This window comes from Colius striatus, chromosome 1 (genome assembly GCF_028858725.1).
Source record: "Colius striatus isolate bColStr4 chromosome 1, bColStr4.1.hap1, whole genome shotgun sequence".
In the NCBI taxonomy this organism is placed as follows: domain Eukaryota; kingdom Metazoa; phylum Chordata; class Aves; order Coliiformes; family Coliidae; genus Colius; species Colius striatus.
The window spans coordinates 42,714,712-42,735,240 of record NC_084759.1 but is presented as its reverse complement, the minus strand read 5'-3'; the positions used below and the strand labels follow the sequence as shown (position 1 = coordinate 42,735,240).

The following is a 20,529-nucleotide window of genomic DNA, read 5'->3' as shown; positions in this document are numbered from 1 at the left end:
CCAAGCAACCAACCCACCCAAAGGTATACTCCTTAGTCATAATAATTAACTTCCACAATAAACTGTCATGCTGAAATTCTTGAGCATGTCTATCCCTGACCAGGCACATGATTTATTTCCAATGCTGGTATATCAAGTAAGAAATGAGGTGCTAGGTTATTTACAGGTCAGATCCATGTTCTTTACTTGCAAAAAACCACATTTAGTTCCAGCTGTGATACAGCTACTTTCTTCTACCTGTGTTGCTATGCAGTTTACCTTACAGCACTTCACAGACTCCATTTGTTTCTGTGCTTTGTAATACAAGCTGAAGTTTAGAATAACCAAACAAAAATATTTGATGAGAAACAAAGTTAATTTTTAATGCTATGCCTACCTCCTCATACTATTGCTGTACAGACTAATGGGCTCCTTATGTATACTGGAACTGCGCTGCCTAATCCAGCTGCTGTCTGTGTGTAGAGATGTTTTCTTTCTCATTTCCTGAAGGATTTGCTGTCTCTCCAACTCTGCTGCAGACAGGTTTTGCTCCTTCTGAGATTTCTTCTGTGACTCACCCACATTCCAAGATCTCTCTGAATACTTGCTCTGGGTACCTGTATGGACAAGATGTGCAGATCTCAGCTGGACACCTTAAGGCACAAAAGCTGTTATCACACATACTGTACTCTGGCTATAACTCCAAAAGCAGTCATTCATCACCACATTCACAAGTCTCTCCAATTCCTTTTTACAGCCGGGTGGCTGGTACCAAACTTGGCAATACGTTACTAGGATGCCAATTTTTTTACCTGTTTCTATTATTGTAGCCTTTTACATGATATTTAACACAAATACAAGTAGGTATATGCACATACACTTGGAAAGTGAAGGAAAATACATTTGCCTGTACATATATACACACTCATACATGTATTTTTACACACTTTTACACACACTTATAGATGTATAAGAGCACAATATCTTTTAGTGACATAATTTGGACCTATCTGCCTATACAAACTGAAGCATGTTTGGAATATACAGTTGAATGGTGGGATCCTTTCATTGTCTGTAAGAGCCCATTTTCTTTTTTTCTCTCTCAGTTATCCCTGTTTTCAAGAATTCTCTTATGCAAGACACTAAGCACATTGCTTTATAGAAATATATATATGGAAAGTGAGGACGGGAGAGGAGAGGGAAGTCTTACAGAGAGTTTCTCTATTATTTGGATGTTAAATAGTCAGTTGAAACGAGTTCTATGGTATAGCTGGCATTTGACATTTTGGAAGGTGAAAAAGACAGCCATCTTTTTCTGACACATTAGAAGGCAATGATTCTTTCTTTAAAGAATAGTTACCAGATCTAGGAAATATAGTAAGACTAATTAAGATAATTACTCAGCAATAAGTCATTCAATTAAAATTTCAATCCCCTTTCATTCCTGCTCTGACTATAGATTTTCTATTGGATTTATTGCTATAGATTACCATTATAAAACATTGTGGAAGTTTACTCTCTCATTAGCTTCAATGTCCAAGCTTTAAGGTATGAAAGCAATGTTGCCAATCTGCAATATATCTTTAGAAAAGTGAACACTGTATTAGAGATTACTTGTGACTATGGTCTTTAACCATGTTATAGACACTGGAGTGGCTTCCAGGCATTTCGTATTGTAACACATTTATAAATCTGGTTGGTCGCTTTGCTTTACCCACATTCCTCTAAAAACAGTAACATAATGGAAGGACAGCTCAAGAAAGGCAGCAAAGAACTGGAGTCCAGGAAACAAGTCACTATGGCAGTATCAAGAGCTGACTTCTAGTTGTGTTACTCCTAGACTAACAGAAGTTAAAGAGAGCAAAATGTATTAAATACATTAGCATTTTGGGATATGTAGCTTTTTTTGTTGACAGAGTCAACATATCAAGACGTATATCTTCAGTGATACACCTACATGATTGGCTTAACTTCATATAAACATCAGTCATCTAAAATTTAGGCATCTAAAGATCCATTTGTAATCACTGCTATGGTCTTCAAGAGAAGAGTTAATCACTTGTCCTAGGCTTACATATTCACTGTACAAATTTCTTCTTGCTGTTGAAACTTCATGAAATTGTGGCACAGTATGAATTTGAATTACAATGCATCTATCAAAAAAAGAACTTTGATAATTATTTTTAAGATGACACCTAATACATCTAATACCTTTAAAAAAAAAAAGGAAATTAAACAATACTCACCATTTCTGACTGTGTTTAAGTCATTCAGTTCCGATGTAGACTTGGACTTATTCCTAAGGATATAGAAAACATTGATTTCTCTATCTCAACTAGGGGACCTAGCCTTAGACAAAGATTTTATTGCAGATGACAGATACACAGCCTTTTTCCACTATCTCTCCCATCAACAACTTAAACTGTACTTAAAGTATGAGGCAAAAATACCCAAAGACCAACAGGGTATTAAGTGGATAAAAAAAATATATATATGAATAACTAGATGTCAATAGATAATCACCAATTAATATTTAATGCTGTACTAAAAGCTCCCAGTGCTTTAGGGATGAGACTGATCATCAACACAAAACAATGTAAAAAACAAAGTCCTTCCCTGTGGAAGCTTTGTGAAGACTACAGTCAGACAATCAAAACCCAATAAATAATTTATAAACCTGCTTTGAAAGTTAACTTCAGGAGAAACTTAAATGATACATCAGTACCATTATTAGACTGTAAGCAAAACACCTCCTCAAAGAGTGCATGCAGATTCTCCTTGTGAAATTTATTATTCACTGATTACACACAGCATAGGGGTTTTTTTAATGAGTTTTAGCCAAGCCAAGTTTTAGTCATTGAATATACAGGAAGACAAATAGCAAAATGACAGATTTCTGACAGTACAGAGCAGGAGGCTTCAGCAACACCTCTATGTTGTACTATTACTTTCAATTAATACAGCCGGTTTCGTAGTTTAACACCTCAGAAAGGAACATAAATCCTTTGCTGGGTTCACAATTCAAAGCTGTTACATGAATGTGAATACACACAGCACTGGCTGCATAACAGTGTTTTGAGGGAGTTTTGTCCTTTGTAGATAAAAGATGCATAAACTGCATCATGCTTCTTGCTCCCCAAAGTTCTGATTGTCTGTCATATGAAACAGAGTTATTTTCTAATGTATTTGAAAAGATGCAACAGTTTCACTGTTACTTGTAGTAAACTGGAGCTCCAAAGAGCAGGTCAGTCTTGCCTGGGATGCCTTTAGTACTTCAGCATCCTTCTCACACATATATCCAAGCTTTAACTATTTAGTGTAGGCACCTTATGAAGTTAGACTTAGAACTTCCATAATTAACAGCTCCCTCAGTTGTACCCTGTAAGTCTTGGGCTTCCTCTTAATGTAAAACAAAAAGGAAAAAAAGTATGCTCACTCCAAGGACTGAATAAATATGCAAGGGACATGATCTTTCAGAACTACTAGGGGATGCCATCTAAGACAAAGGCTTGATACAAACATTCTCAATTTAAGTCACATCAGCATTTTTAAAACCATAGCCCAGTTATTAAAAGGGAGAAGAAAAAGCTGTCTGTTCAAAGAACCCAGTACTGCAGTGGCTAATATAGTCTACTGAAATAAAAGAGAAAACAAAAGTAAAAACCCCAAAACAACTCAACAATAAAACCCCAAACAAACCACCAAGCAAAACAAAACGGCAAATAGCCGTGGTAAGAGAGTGTAACTTAACAAGAGGCATATCTGTTATCTTCCTGATAAATACCTTGCTGCTGCCTCTCATTTCCCTCCCTGTTTACTCTCTCAAGTTGCACAATCCCGATTGGGATGACTGCACCTTAGTTTGTACAGCACGTTACCTCACAACCACAATATTATCTGAAATTGTTTTCCAGCCAGATAAAGTCTAGTGCCGCCCACATATTTGCTTCCTTACTGTTCTGCTTCTCCCAGCAAAACCCTACTGACTGACTGTTGTTTACAGCACAGCACATAATTTGCCAGAAGTTTGGCTTCTTGTTTTCCCAGTGTGAAAGCATGCCATAAAATCTGTAAAACATAGCAGCAATACCAAGCATACACTTAGCTGCCACAGCTAAAGTTTATTGCAAGTTTCAGAGCTTTCTGACACAGAAAGGGTGAACTGTCTACACTGAAATTCAGTATCACACATACCTGTCAGAAAACGACTGGCCAGGTTGCTCCTCAATGGTTTTAGAAACTTCGTAGTGCTCATAATGCCTATTAAAAACAAAAAAACAAAAAAACCACCATAACATTATCTTTATATACAGCAAAGAACATACAGAGACATAACTATCCTCTAGTAAAGCCAGATTCTTAAGGGAAATAAAGGAAAAAACCCTAACAGGTAAAGTTCTAAGAAGGCTTAACATTATGGGTCAGAAACACAACAAACAGAAGAAGGTAGAAAGAGAAAGGTTGTCAGAAAAGCTATCTGAAATTACTTTTTTTGTAAGTGATGAGAAATCCAAAGGTGAGCATTCAGAAATGGTTAATGATTATTGCTGAAGATGTTCCAACCTACTTATTGATTCAATTTCTTATTACCTGTCAACAAGAGGATGGCCAGGCCGATCTTCTATTGTTTTAGAGACTTCATAGCGCTCATAATGTCTAGAAGCAAAACACAGACAGAAGAAAATACATATTAAAACAAAAAAACCCCCATTTTCTAAAACTAGGCAAACAGTAAGTACACATGGAAAAAATTCAGGAAGTTCAGATGTGTTAGAAACATGAAAATACATGAGGCAAAAAAACCACTAAAGGCTTAAGATTCCGCAAAAGTTGCAAGAGTCAGTGTATGACAGTGATTATCTCAGCCATTTCAAAGGCAGGAGGTAAGCTCTGTGTAAACACAGCGGTTCTCTAGAAGTTACATATATATTCTAGAAAATGGTCTACATGCAGTCTGTGGCCCATAAAGAAACACTAACTTCCACAAAGCTCTTCCAGCTGTCCGTCCCCAACCTCTGTGCTCTTTGCTGCATGGATCATGCCTTCATAGATGTTTATGTAACATTTCAGATTTCAAGTCATATCTTTGGATAGTATCGTAAAGCAAACATTTCACACCAGATAGTTTAAATACCAGTTTTACTGAACTTGCTCCTTTACTGTTAAGCAAAGCCATCCTTGTTTAGCAAAACACATCCTTTGGCAGGAACTTCAGAAGCAACAAAATCCCCTGGGACTACAGCACATATTAAGGATTTAGATATGCAGATATTACAGCAGCTTAATAAGCTACCACACAAAGTCCTATTATCTTGCAATTGGGGCAAGCTGAAACTGTAGAGATATCCTTGCTCAGATGCCAAGAAGAACTTGTTCCGCCTTTGTAACAACTATGCCTTGGCTGTGCTCAGCAGGGATCTCAAGCAGCAGTCATTTACAATGAGCTAAGTAACTCCAGGACTCAATCTCCCTGGCAAATATATGCAACTTTATAACCATATTTTCTTCTCCTAAGACTTGATACCATGTGTTATCTTCAGTCATCTCTTATTACTTATGTAATAAAAGGGGAAAATCCTCAAGGGACACAGCAAAGCTGTTTACACAAGGCAGTAAGCTAAATGTACAAGAAATAAGGAAAAGTTACCATTTTAATCTGTTTCAGACAGATTCATCTCCCATAATACCTGTATTAGTAGCCCAAAAACTTCTGGGCTAGAACTTGAACTTGTAAACTAATAGTTGGCAGATTTTTTTGTTGGGTTGGGTTGTTTTTCTTTGTTCTAGAGTGTTGGGTTTTTTTAATACCAAGCTGCCAAATAAGGTAAAGAAAGAAACTTTGTCATGCTGTAGAAGAAATTTATCCATAGTGGTTATTTCTAAGAGGCTATGATATCTAAACCACTATCTGTTCTATCATACACCAGGATGCCTCTCATAGACAAATTAATCCAGTAGTGCAATTGAACTTTATTGTTGCAGTGTCAAAATAAAATGAGAAAGGAGACTGGAAAACCAGTCATATTTGTTGGAAAAGAGTTAACTCTGTTTCTTCTGAAAGCTTTGTATGTTGAGCCACTGGCTCTCAATTTACAAGCTTATGCAGTGCTCTTAGAAAATCTTCATACTAAGTACTTCAAGTCATCTTTGCTTTGGCTGTAAGTACTGTATCTACATTTCCTATTTAAAAAACAAGCTAAGGTGGGTAAATAGAGCACTTGATTCACAGGGAAAGACTTTGCATTATACCTGATTCTTCTACCTTTAGAAAACAAGCCTATCCTGTGTTATCTACCAATTAATCTACAGCCTTACACGTATGCACTTAGATATTCAGGATAAATGCACTCCCTTTAGAGATGTATTTGAATTTTTAATGCAGAAAGATGAGGGTACATCCACCACCACAAGCACACGCACCTTTGGTACTGAGGAGTCTCCACTGACATCTCCCTTTGCCTTTCAGCCTGTCTCCTCTGCTCCTCCATCTCTGCCTGTCTCCTCCTCTCCTCCATCTCTGCCTGTCTCCTCTGCTCCTCCATCTCTGCCTGTCTCCTCCGCTCCTCCATTTCCACCTGTCGCTGCCGCTCTTCCATCTCTGCCCGCCGCCGCCGCCGCTGCTCCTCAGCATATTGCTCTTCCCTCTCTTTACGTTGTCTCTCAAGCTCCAGTTCCTGGAGTTCCCTTTCTTGCTCAAAACGCAGGGCTGCTTCTTCCTGGGTCCTCCGTTCCTCCTGAAGCCTCCTCCTTTCTTCTTCCTTACCCAGTAAGTGCGCTGTCAGCTCTCTTCTTCCATCTCCTCCTAGCTCTTCAGGAGTATTTTCCTCAGAGCTTGCCCTCCAGCTGGACACAGATGGAGCCCGTGCAGGGACAGATGCTGTGTTTAAAGTTAGAACAGTCTGCTCCTGTAGAAAATTTTTTAAAATCATGTTTTTAGGGAAGGGAGCTAATTTTTAAACAGGTTACTCAAACAGAAAAGTTCATTTATTCTATGAGGGAAGACTGCGTAAAAAACCCTCCTGAATACTTTCCATGCAAGACCCCTTTAGTTTCACATTTTGAGTGTCTTCTAGCACATTTTCTTAACACAAGACCTTAGACCTTCATTCCACACAGCAGCCTTAGTAAGTGCCACAGGCAGTGTGGCCACAACTATGTGAAACATTCTGCTTTCTGAAGTATCATTTACATTTCAAGCCATCCTCATCTCCACTTAAATACACACGGAAAACCAAGATGATCGGGGAATGGAACATCTTTCATAGGAGGAAAGGCTGTGGGAACTGGGGCTGTTTAGTCTGGAGAAGAGGAGACTGAGGGGAGATCTTATTAACATCTATAAATATCTAAAGGGTGGGTGTCAGAAGGTTGGGACATCCCTTTTTTCTATAGTAGCTAGCAACAGGACAAGGGGTAATGAGATGAAGCTGGAACACAAAAAATTCCACTTAAACATAAGAAAAAACTATTTCACTGTGAAGGTGAGGGAGCAGTGGCACAGGCTGCCCAGAGGGGTTGTGGAGTCTCCTTCCTTGGAGATCTTCAAGACCCACCTGGACATGTTCCTATGCGACCTTATCTAGGTGACCCTGCTTCTTCAGGGGGATTGGACTAGATGATCTCAAAAGGTCCCTTCCAACCCCTACCATTCTATGATTCTATGAAAACAAACTCTTCCATGACACTCAGCATTTCTCTCTCTTGTTTTGACTTAGGAACCCAAGACCAACCTTAGTGTGTTTACACACTGTAAGAGTATATTAGACCAATGAATTTGATATGACTTCTCACATGGGGGAAACCTCCTCCATTCTCCTACCATTCGTAAGTCAAGCTTCAGATCTACCACTCCATGACTCTTAGACAAAAAAAAAAAGGTCTCTCAGCAGTCAAATATGCTTTAATTGCAGAGAACAAATACTGCTTTTAATTAAGGATTGATCCATCCAAACTTCTAGTGATTAAAAAAATATATTAAATGGTTTACATTCTTGTACAGCAAAGTCCTCTAACAGCTCAGAGAGCTTTCTTATTGAAAATTACAGTCTACTTATTTTTGACTGTATAAACACAACTGATTTAGCTGGCATGCCTGAAGCACCATTCACATAGCAATAAACAAGAGATATCTCAGACACCTCTAACCCTCAGGGAAAAAAACCAAACTTGCTCAGCTTCCCATTAGCAACAGACACAAAATCAATATCTATAGAAACTACATGCATTTAATATTTTGAAGCATGTGACAGCAAATCTGAAGTTGATTTGATATGTAAATTTATCAGAGATAGGATGAACTGGCTGCCAGTAACAAGCCAGGCACTCAGGAATATGCCTCATGATGAAGTATTGAAGCAGAGTTGATCTCTCCAGTAATGGATGTTAAGACAAGACAAAATGGGTTCAAGTTGCGCCGAGGTTTAGACTGGACATTAGGAAGAACTTTTTCACCAAGAGGGTTGTTAAGCATTGGAATGGGCTGCCCAGGGAGGTGGTGGAGTCACCATCCCTAGAGATATTCAAAAGATGTGTAGAGGAGGTGCTGAGGGATATGGTTCAGTTTAGTGATGGGCCTGGCAATTTTAGGTTAGTGGTTGGACTTGATGATCTTTATAGGTCTCTTCCCACCATAATGATTCTATGATTCTGTGAAAGGCAAAGCCATATTCATAGCCTACCTCATCAAAATACTTGGAGCTCTCTTTTTCTGCTTCTTGCTTAGCTCGCAGCCATTCTTCCCTCAATTTTTCTTGTTCCCGTTTGTATTTCTCCTGTTAGGTTAGATTGAAGTTAAACATGCAAAGGAACATTGTCTTTTACACTTGCATTAAAATGTATTACTGGTATTTAATGTAGTTTTTAACAGACCAGCATGATAAAAACATGCCTGAGCTCCACTAGGACGTTAGGTCTGCCATGAGTGAATGAAATCCTGGCTCAAATACAATCCAAATGAGTTCTGCAATTGATTTTGGTGAACTGCGACTTATTACACATTAAGTCTCATAACAACTGACCTACCATCTGTTATATTCCCCATCTTCCAGTTTAGTTCCTATTCGAACAAAAATCAGTTATCTAAGGTATTTCTTGAAAGACGGAGGGATTATATTTGACTTGGAATTGGGCACATTAATATGGTAATTGTAAAGTGATCACCAAGTGAAATACGAGGCAGCAATTTGATTTGAGCAAGAGCTCTTTGTCTTTTGGAATGGTATTTAAACAAAAAAACCCCCATTTTCTGGACCTCCAAATTTGTCCTGTGAGTGTATTTGGTATTAAATGAATGTAATGTCTTAAAGCATTACTCAAGGTATACAAGAAATGTTTTGGTGGTTTTGTCAATCACCACTTACGTCTTGGGAAAAGCAAAATATTTAATGATGTCAAAGTATTCCCTCTAAAATGCTGGAAAAAAGGCAAAACCAGACTTCCTTTCTCTGTTACTTGAAAATTCATTATTAGGATCATGGGGAAGAGAAAAAACATTATTACCCTGGCCAAATTTACTACTTCAGGACTAAAAAGTGAGAAGGAAAGAAAATTGATAGTAGAGGGCTGAGAAAGCTCTCAGGAAAAGTGGACCGATGTATACATTCTTTAAAGTCATCTCTTAAGGGATAAAATGGAGCATCATACCACAATGGAGCCCACAAACATATTTAGGAAGGCACAACTCTTGCCTTGCAGAGTTTGTAAGATAAAAGAGAGAAAACGTCCCACAAGTAACAGAGTCACTAAGCCATACTTTGACATCACAGATTTCTGCAGAATGCACCAAACTTATTAAGTGGGCTTGTGCAGAATAAATGATGTTCACTGATGCCTCTCCTAGCCAAGAGACTTCAGATAACTTCAATTTGCAGAGATGCGTCTTGTTGAACATGCCTGAATGGTCTTATGGTTGAGCTGAGATCTTTGCAGACACATGTGCTTGGTTTCTGTGCTACCCTAGGCTAACATACATTGCCCCTTCCCTCTGCACCACTTCTGTTCTTCTCTAGCAATTGGTTATCAAGGTGGTTTTGTGTTAGCAGGTTCAGCTTCCTGACTCACAGAGGTCCTGGGAACCTGCCTGATTCCAAGTGATTAGCTGACTGCTAAATAGGATGCTAGTAGGCATCTAAACATGGCATTGGCTGTGTTCTCTTCATCTCTGAATATGACACATATTCTCTCATATTCATCTCTGAATCTTGAGGCAAAATACCTTCTAGAGAAAATTTTCTTAAGGGGAAAAAACTAAAACTCATATTCAAAAGAAAAAACTATTTCACTGTGAGGGTGAGGGAGCAGTGGCACAGGCTGCCCAGAGGGGTTGTGGAGTCTCCTTCTTTGGAGGTCTTCAAGACCCACCTGGACACGTTCCTATGTGACCTGATCTAGGTGATCCTGCTTCTGTAGGGGAGTTGGACTAGATGATCTCTAAAGGTCCCTTCCAACCCCTACCATTCTATGAAAGTGAAAGGCTGTCGCCCCTGCAGTCTTTGCTTCTCCTTTAAATTCTGCTGCCAGTAAGAGCAAACCAGCCTTGTGATGCCTGGGCTCTTCAGGCCATAGTGAATACTCAGTCTGGGTTTGACTTCATGAAGCTTATTAATGCCTCTTTTTGCTAAATAATTGCTAACATGTGTAATTGTGCAGTGCAGCAAATGTATCTGAAAGGCCTCTTAGACCATCAGTAAGGCCATCAGCTGCAGAGTCACACATTACTTTTTTTCCCCCCTAACAACTGCTGAACCCAAGGTAATTCCAGCCTACAATTACAAAGACTAATGATACCTGCAATAAACGGTCCTGCTCCTTTTGCCATTTTTCCTGTCGTTTTCGTTCTTCCTCTTGATCCCAAACACGACGACTGGGAGCACTAATAGTTGGGACTGGGAGCTAATGCAGCACAGAAATGAAATATTATTATCTTTTCATGTGTTCAACACTCTACATTTTAAAACTTTTTTTTTTTTAAGTGAGAAATAAAAGACACTACAAACATTGTAGCTTTATACTGACAAGGATCTAAATTAGGCTTTTATTTAAAGGGACAGAAAGCAACACAGCAGAAAATCTTAGTAACTCCTCTCAGATGTGATCATGTTTTTAAAGCAGTATAAAAAGCAATAGAAAGCATTAAGCTTTTTAAAAAGATTGGTATTATACAATGATTTACTAGTTTGTAAATGGAACTTACATCAGGCATTGCAGGTTCTGGGCCTCCTGTGAGATTTGAGGAAAAAAAACCACAGAAATCATTAGAACCATTTATAGCCACTACTGCAAAACTTGTGTAAGCGTGGAAGGTCAAAGCTTCAGACTAATTTTTGCTTCCTTAGTAAGCCATGCTTGCATTTTGCCCTACTGAACTCATTAGGTGCTTTCAACAAATGTGTGCAACTGTTTAAAAGCTTTACATGCTTACAAGTGCCATCAACAATTGCTTGTACATCTTCCACCGTGGTAACACAGAGGTTCTTTGCTACAGATCTCCTATTATTATTCTGAAAACCAGCTGTTCAGCATGACCAACACTTGGAATGCTGCTCCAGGGCACAGCAGCTACTCACCTACTGTCCTTGACATGAATTAAGAGCAATAGATATCCATATGCAGCTTTGGCACAATAGCATGTATTTTCCCTTCACACTGCCCTCTTCATCTACTCCCAAAAGCACACTTGAATTTGGTGAACTCATCACCATTTACTACAACCCTTGTGATATATGAGGCTATCATGCTTGGTGTCAGCTTGTGCCAATAAAATTATTAAAAAGGTAAATATTGTGCTAATAACCTAAAAGTATAGAATAAGCAGGGAAATACAAGCATAATCCTTTCCCAAACATCATCTTTATTTGTTGCTACTCTACTTGATACTTCGTTGTCCAAATTTCAGCTTAAAAAATGCTGAAAAAAACCAGATGCCCTAGTAGTTTTCTGAAGTATGACCACATGAATTAGAGAAAAGGTCAAATTTAGGATCCAAAAAACATTTGAGTCACATACTACTGAACAATCCATACATGCACAATATTGCCTTTGTGGTCAGATTGCAACAGCCACAATAACAACAGGACAAAAACACTTGGTCTCCTGTAATCGTGCCAGGAGATGCTAAAGGGAGGCACTGGCAGCACCTCTTTGTTCCTCTTTTGAAGAGGCTTACACCTTTGTAAGCTTATGCTGGCCTGTACAGGTTTAGGAAGAATCTTTTATATCATTGTAATGCTAAAGTGTTGAAAGTTTAAAATTAACAAAAGTGTACTCTTTGAAATAAGCCCCTCTCTCTCTCAAGTACAAGTGAAATATTTCAAATATTGCCATAACATTTATTAAAATAAAACCAAAGTTCATAGCCAACCTTTAAAAAAATCCCAACAAGAAGAGGAAGAAAAAAAACCACAAAAAAAAAAAAAACAACGACAAAATGCCACCATATTGCAGATAAAATGCAGCAGAAGTATATAATAGCAAGCAACCACAAACATGGACTTATGCTGTGGCACTTCACATATCACTTTCTGAAAAAAAAAAAAAAAAAAAAACCAGAAGCCATCACCACTGAAGGCAAAGTCCTGGCTCCACTAAAATCATTGCCAATGTTCACACTGGACTTTCAGTGGGCCAGAATTTCACTCTTCCGGGCTACAGCCAAACAGCAAGGCAAACAGTCTGAAGACAGCATTAGACATACAATATTAGTGGAAGTATGTGAGTTGTGACATGCAAAACACCAGAAAGCAACCTACAAAACCAAAATGGAGTGCCTCATTTTGCCTTTCAAACTAGCATATATAATTCAAAATTCTTGGGATCTCGCAACACCACCACAGAGTGGAAAGCCAGCAGTTGCCATTTTCTACCAATTTAGACAAAAGCACAGAGCTGCAATCCAAGATAAAATCAAATCCAGAGTTATGTATTTTATCAACAGCTCTGACATCTGTGCTAAGCCTCTGCTGGAATATTCAACATTATTCTTGTTTTGTAGGTAGTAGCAAACCTGAATGGAGAGTGCTACCCTACCCAGTATAAAAAAAAAAAGTATGAACAAGACAGAGATATAAACAGCTACAGATATAGGAGAACACACAAAGACCCATTACCACAAAGGTAGACCCATGAATTGTAAGAATAAACTGATGACCCTGGAGAAAGAAGGGAAATTAATTATGTTGCTTCATCATAACTGCAACAAACAATGCTGAAGAGGTACAGTACCCAGCACCAGACTTGTTAGGAAGAGTGTGCAGCAGGAACAATTTCATGAAGTACATGAAATGTTAGCTCTTTGATTTACCTTGTTCAAAAAATTGTGACCGTCTTTTTAAGTTTTTCAAAGAAATAGGTTCAGAGGCTATTTGAAAAATACAAAGAATACAAGCAAGTCAATGAGGTGCTGATTTTGTATTTGATTTTTTTTTAATGACTGTCACCACTGGATATAAAATTATTGTTAAATCTCCAGCCTACATCAACACCACTTCAGAAAAATAAAAGTCCATGAAAGACAAAGAAAAATCTAATCTTTCATACTAACAAATAGAGTTTTTAGTAGGTTACATCATATACTGATTAGTATTTCGTTTTATCACTAACAATGTCCAACTATAACAACAACACAAGTGTTAAACTTGGACTCAGCTTCTCCCTGTCTAATTTAAGCCTCCTCATTTGAGATACTGAATGGCACTGGGGAGCTTAATCACCATTTAAGGTCATCAGAAAGGCATCTCCAGAGGACAACTGATCTCTAGAGGAAACTCTTTTATAAATCGCTATGTGCTTTCAAGATAAAATGACATACAAAGTTCCCAGTTAAGGATTATTGTTCCATTAGGAAGCGTATGTAACTGGTTTCTCTCACTGTCATCAAGTGAGGCTACAACTGCACCATAAATAATTATTGATACAAGAATCATCAATATTTTTCACCAGGAATAAAAGTAAAGTAATAGTAAACCAACTGCTACCCCTAAAAACCTCACAACTTAAAGGGGGCGGAGGAAGGTGGTAGCTGAATATCCTTTACATTCTTCCTGGACGGTAAAATACATTGATACTCATACTGACTCAGTCTCCACACGATGCAGTAGCAATCAAAATAAACTGTGTACCTTCTCCTCTTTCACCACTACCACATGGTAAATTTACAAGCACTAATGCAGAGACTGAGGGGTACTGTCAATGCTTTGCTGTCAGTTCTCCAACTGCCTAGCAGGTTGTGGGAGCAAACTACATCCAGTCTGGATGCAACTAGATCTCTGTGATACATGTCTAGCTTACAGTTCATTAAAGTCTCGCTCTGCCCAATGCATAAAGCTTGCAATGATTACAGGTTTAGTGTCTGTGCTTGTTGCAAATCCAAACAATTAGCAGATGAAAAGCAGCAGTGGTTTACCTCTTTGTTCATTAGAGCCAAGATCTCCCTGCATTCCATTTATCAGTTTTGTTTCTGTACCCTAAAAAAAAAAAAAAACCAATAAAATAAAAGGTTTAGGTTTGTTAGATTTGTGGAAGTTTATCGTATTACACATCTCTCCTGACAGGAACTGTGTATCATGAAACACTTCACAACACTTTTCACAAAAATTACAAAACTATTTAAAACTTCCTGAGTGAATTATACGATGAAAACTACTGCAGGCATTTGAGGTGATCAATAAGCAGCTGTGAACTGCTGGCTGAAACACATTAGTTTGCAAGAAAACACCAGAAGCAGAGCTGTTTCTATTTCAGCTCCAGGCAGGGTATTATTTGCAAACAATTTGAAAGCACATTCACACTTGCTCTTTGGGCCTGCAACTGTCATTTGTGCTAATAATGGAGGTAAAAATCTTTGCTAAAGAATAAACACTCTATACATTTTAGTTAAAACACAGTCTGCATGCATTTTAATACTTGACACTTAGAAGTGTCTATTCATGAGTGGACAGCAGCAAGTCTTTAAAACACCTACTTAACACACAGGCAGCTACATTTGCAGCATCCTATATGTTCCCTAGGCAATACAAGTAATGATATGATTTCCAAGGTCTTTTCTTCATCCTTCCCCTACAAAGGCATTACATTTCTACTTTATTCCTTCCTCCAAATCCCACAGTCCTTCAAAAAAGATACTCACAGAACTCTGAAGGCTGCTGGAGAGATCTCTTTTTGTTGATATGGTGGAAACATTTGAACTGTGTTCTCCAGAAGTTGCATCAATCCATTTATTTTCAGATGTACCTATAATGTTGGTAGCCATACTGGTGAGATTGAGGATTTTATGCTTTACATGTGGCAGGGAAGGCTGGTCTGTGCCCCAATCTTTTTGGTATGTGAAGGATCGAGAAATTAATGTAGACAGTAACGTCAAAGAACAGAACAAGAGTTAGTGAAAACACATTCAAATAACACAAAAAAAAAACCAGAGAAGAAGGAGACACACAAATCAGGTAGGATTTATGAAGAAAAGTGAAAGGGCTTTTATGAGCAGACCGCCTTCCCCAAAAATACAAGTGTTAGTCACAAGCCAGGTAAAAGTACCAGATGTTTTGCTAACATGGACTATAGCAGCTCAACATTACAGAGCGGTTAGTATTTATTGGAAACTATTAGCATTAGTAAGGATTGAAAAAATTCTTCCCAACTTTACTCACACAAGGTACAATTTTGACCCACATATTTTCCCGGAAGTGTGTTCTCATGTCTGTGCTTGTCAGAAAAAGAAAAGGCAGTTTAAACTAGCAAAACTGATGAGGAGAAGACAAATCATCATCTTCTCTCAGACTTCAGCATTTCTCCCCTCGCACTACCTGAAATTTATTCTATGAGTTCTTCTCAAGTAATCTCACTCTTCATTTGTTCTAGGCCTTGTAGAAGTCATGATTTGTTTCTTGTCTCCCTCATCCTCCTATTTTCCCCCCTCCCCACACTTGATGGTAACTTCTACCTAGCTTACCACCAAAAGAATATTTTGTATTTATACTGTGAAAGAAGTCATTGGTCAAACTTCCAACTCTGGAAAAATCTTTTGAGACTTTGAAAGGGTGTTGTGATTAGACACATTAGATGCTCAAGCCAAGAGGGAAACTCTGGCTAGTCAGAAGAGGTGGTACCATTCAGAAGAAACTGTATCATCACAATATTTGGGTCAATGGCCAAAATTTTGGCATAGAGGTGCTACATCATCCCCAAGCTCCTACACCACCTGAAATACTCCCTGAAGAAAGGAACAGAAGGTCCTCCTTCTCTGAAGAATGGGGAAGGGAGGCTCTAAAAATTATTAACCTCTAGAGATTAGCCCCTCTTCATTTCTGTGAAACATAAGCAAAAAACTTCTTCACTGTGAGGGTGATGGAGCACTGGAACGAGTTGCTCAGACAGGTTGTGGAGTCTCTTTCTCTGGAGACATTCCAAACCCACCTGGATGAGTTCCTGTGTGACCTACTCTAGGTGGTCCTACTCTGGTAGGGGGGTTGGACTAGATCTCTTGAGGTCCCTTCCAACCCTTAAGATTCTGTGATTCTGTGGTATGGCAGGAAACAAAATGTTATATTCCCTTGTGTGATGGTTGCACACTTTTTTTACCTGTGCATCCTCTCAGAAACAGGTGAGAGCATAGACAGGTCAGTAGTTCAATGCTTTGTAGACTTGCTTGTCAAGGCATTTCTAATGCACGAGCAGTTAAAAAAAGCGAAGTTGTGTTAAAATGCAACAAACATGCTAGCAAACTACTTAGCTTAGATACATATTACTACTGCAAGGGTCATAAAGACTCTCAGCTGTCAGGGACAGCAGAGACAAAGCTTATTTGCCTTACAGAGCATACTGTATCTGCCTGATGAAACAACTCACCATTCTTTCCATATCGTCTGACATCCATGACTAGGTTTCCAGTTTCTAGCGCTCTGCCGATGGCTTCTTCCCACTGACGATAGTCCATCCGTGAGACTTTCATGCCGTTGACAGCAATGATCTCATCATCTACATGCAGCTGAGAAAAGGCTGCAGGGCTACCTGCAGAAAACGAAAGGAAAATAAAATTACATCTCCATTCACAATGATTTTTTTACCACAGTTGTGATGAAGGCAGGAAGGAATAGTCAAAGAAATACACATCTGTAGATATTCAAGAAGTCTTTGAAAAATCTACTACACTGTAATATAAAGTCAGGAAACTCAGTATCAAAGTATTGTTTCAATTTTAAACTTATGAAAACAACAGAGAACATCAGCTGTTTAGACTTGTAAGCATTCACATTCTGGCTCGCCCATTTAATAAACAACTTCTGGGCCCACTCTTGCTTTCACTAATTCACCTTTATAATCTGGGACAGCGAGAGGCAAGGCAACAGTGTCTGTAGCTAACGATTAGCTGAAAATCAGCCAATGTTTGGGTAATCCTCTTATCTGCCAAAATAAAAATCAACCTCCACCTTGTTAATTCCAGTAGAAGCTGGCTTTCTCATGTTTTCATTTACATTTTCTCGGCTCTACTGACAAGACCATTCTGCTCCACTGTTTTGCTAAAATAGCAAACTATTGACTGGTAATTGGGTTCAAGGTACTGCTGGGTGCTGTCCCATTAGGATTCTTTAGATTCTACTTACTTTGTCTATTAAGAGTAAATTTTTTTACAGCTTGGACTTTGAGTTCTACTGATATTTTGCAAGACAGGCTGCACTTTATACTCTTTTTCATCTACTACACATTGGCAGGCCTAAGGACAGCGAATATACAGGATCAGTTGGTGAACTTTTTCCATTAAATTCAGAAAATGACTGAGCTGAGAAACTGAGACCTCCCTAAGTAAGATTTTATGAATTACATCTGAATGGTTCTTCCATTAACATTTATGGCCTTAGTAGAATAGAAAATGGAAAAGCTACGTGAAAACATAGTTAAAGATTGCACAATAAATCCTCATGTTGACAAAATAAAAAAAATCTGAATTACACAATAGAAGCATTTTCCAAAAGTGAGCAGTGAAAGCATAGATCTTATTTACCAAGAACAATGCTATATTACATTATCAGAAACAAATGCAGACAAGCATGACAGAAGGATTTAGCCACCATATACTTCATCATGACTGACTCGGTAGTAAAATACTGTTCTAAGTCTGGATCATCCACTAAGGTTTTGGATAGCTTTTAATATTGCTGGTATCTGAAGAAGCTAAGAAATGAAGAACTGCTGTGCTTCCTAATGCTGCATCAAACAGTGATCCATCCTAGTTCACCAAAAAACAATGCTAAGTACTATGCCAAAATAGTATAGCTTCATATTCTATTTCTCTGCATTCTTCTTAAATTGTGGACTAAAAGCTCCATTAACAGTTATCAGTAAAGTTTTCAAAACACATCACTTTTAAGTAATATTACAGAGGAAAAGGTAGGGTTTTCATTTGGAGAAAGAAAAAGCTCAGGCAACAGCTGAACTGGGAAAAACCTGCAACTCAAAGCCGTGAAGATGCTAAAGAATTAATGGATTTTTCAGATCTATTAACACAAGGTACTATTAAGGATACTGTTGAAGACAATACCACCAAAGTTATTATTTTCAACAACTTCATAAACATTTGGAATTGAGTCTGATTTCAAAATCTTTAGTACTATATAGTTTGACCATATCTGGACTGAGCTTAAGCTTAAGGTAGAGCAACTCTATCATTCTATGATTCTATGAAAGCTTCAGGCCCAAGGAGAGTCATCAGAACTGATGATTTCCCTGTTTTGTGTTGTTACAGAATGAGCTTTAGGAACAAAAAAAGGTGATGTTCATTTTACTCAGTTCCACAGGGGTGAGATCCAGCTTAGAAGTGAGAACAGTATACCTCAGTTCAGTTTTAGGAAATTTAAGCCTGCATGTTTACGCCTGTATCATCACCAGAAAGAACATATCCAGACCGTATCCCAGCCATGCAGATTTTAATGAACAGCAGCAGTCTCTAGATTTCACATGTAAACCTAACACAGCCAAAACAAGTTACACGGTGCAATTTTTGGCACGTAACTCTGGCAGCTGCTCTTCATTTACTGCCTCTACTGTCTGTGAATAAAAGGGCTTCACAAGAGCGCAAACTATAGTGCCATATTGGGCTTCTGCTCTGATTCACCTCCACGGAAGCCTAGAGAGACTAGCTGGCCGTTCAGGTGCTGAAAGTTGTATGGTGCTAGTTGTCTTTCTCTGTCCAGCTCCTTCAAAACTATAGTAATTTCTACCAATAATTTCTTTGTACTGCTGTGGAGTATTTAGTTTACAGTACATGAAAGAGGTATTGCTGTTTTTCATAAGTTTCTCTGGCAGTAAAATATTTTTCTTTCTTACTACTCAGCAAAAACAAAACTGACCATAGTATTTAGTTATCTCTAACCTATTCCCATCTGTTGTTATTTCAACAGATAAATACTAGCTGAAGCCATACAAAAAAAATCCCTAAAGCTCGAAGGAAGTGGGTCAAATTTGTCCCACTTGCCTGCAAGTGTTTGATCAGACACATGCACTCCTACATCAACACCATCTCAAAAAAAAAAAAAGGGTTGCAAGTAGGGTGTGTGAAAGGGAAAGGACTGAAACAATAAAGATTACATGGCACTGGGGAAGCTGGCAGAACAATGACTAGATTAGCTACTTTGAGGTTTCCCATTTACCTAATTTTTAGCATAAAGGTTAAAAATTCCTGAAAAAAAATGATCACTATCTTCTTTTATATGTAGTAAGTGAGTCTCACTGAAACATATTACAAGCTTAACTCTTACCAAGCTTTTTTGAGAATATTTAAAAGCACAGTAGATGAGGTGATGAGGGACGTGGTTTAGTGGTGGACTTGGCAGCATTAGGTTAGTCGTTGGACTTGATGACGTTAAAGATCTTATCCAACTAAAACAATTCTATGATTCTAAGTTAATTTTGCTTGCCAAGTACTTAACTGTTTTTTTAAGGAAAAGCATAAATGACTCTGTATTCTACATATAAGTAGTTAAAAGATAAATGCAGGTTATCACCCGAAGAAAATCATGTAGCTAGTTAGGATGGCAAGTATGTCAAGATAATCAGAGAAAGTCTTCCTAAAAGCTACTTCTGGGCTGACAAAAATGTGACTGTGAAAGGTTGTTATGGATTTGCCAAGCCTAAATCAATCTGGTTGTCTTCAATGATGAAATGGCAAAATCCATGGATGAAGGGAGAGCATTTTAATGACAGAATGTATGATATTTGACACAATCCTTTCACAGTATCCTGGTATCAAATTTGCGACAGTATTGTCTACAGGGCAGAAGCAGATAGGTCAAAGGTTGTCTGGGCTGTCAGGCTCTATAGGTAACAGTTAATGGTTCATACTCAGCCTGGAGGCTGATTACAAGTGGAGCTCCCCAGGGATGCATTCTGGGACCTGTGCTCTCCAATATGTTTACCAATAACCAGGAGGTGATGAAACACACTCTCATTCACTTTGCAAACCCTGCCAAAAGGGAGAGCGTAGTTGATATGCTGGAGGGAAGGGCTGTCTTTCAGAGCAGGAACCTGTGATTCACCACAGGCAAATAAGAAGCCCTGATCCTGGGA

At 38.4% G+C, this 20,529-nt stretch overlaps 1 protein-coding gene across 6 annotated transcripts in view; it reads right to left on the bottom strand.

The window, feature by feature from the left end:
• LMO7 (LIM domain 7) overlaps window positions 1-20,529 on the bottom strand; it is a 133,490-nt gene that overhangs the window by 7,455 nt on the left and 105,506 nt on the right. For 4 of the 6 annotated variants that reach the window (XM_061995618.1, XM_061995578.1, XM_061995588.1 and 1 more), the window contains 12 exons: window positions 16,816-16,977; window positions 15,101-15,285; window positions 14,378-14,438; window positions 13,277-13,333; window positions 11,171-11,196; window positions 10,765-10,869; window positions 8,658-8,750; window positions 6,400-6,884; window positions 4,570-4,635; window positions 4,174-4,239; window positions 2,226-2,278; window positions 377-596 (listed from right to left, as the gene is read on the bottom strand). In XM_061995618.1, the coding sequence (XP_061851602.1) occupies window positions 377-596; window positions 2,226-2,278; window positions 4,174-4,239; window positions 4,570-4,635; window positions 6,400-6,884; window positions 8,658-8,750; window positions 10,765-10,869; window positions 11,171-11,196; window positions 13,277-13,333; window positions 14,378-14,438; window positions 15,101-15,285; window positions 16,816-16,977 (1,579 nt within the window). The remainder of the gene's footprint in view (window positions 1-376; window positions 597-2,225; window positions 2,279-4,173; window positions 4,240-4,569; window positions 4,636-6,399; window positions 6,885-8,657; window positions 8,751-10,764; window positions 10,870-11,170; window positions 11,197-13,276; window positions 13,334-14,377; window positions 14,439-15,100; window positions 15,286-16,815; window positions 16,978-20,529) is intronic. The other 2 variants (XM_061995603.1, XM_061995594.1) reach the window with 2 other exon arrangements.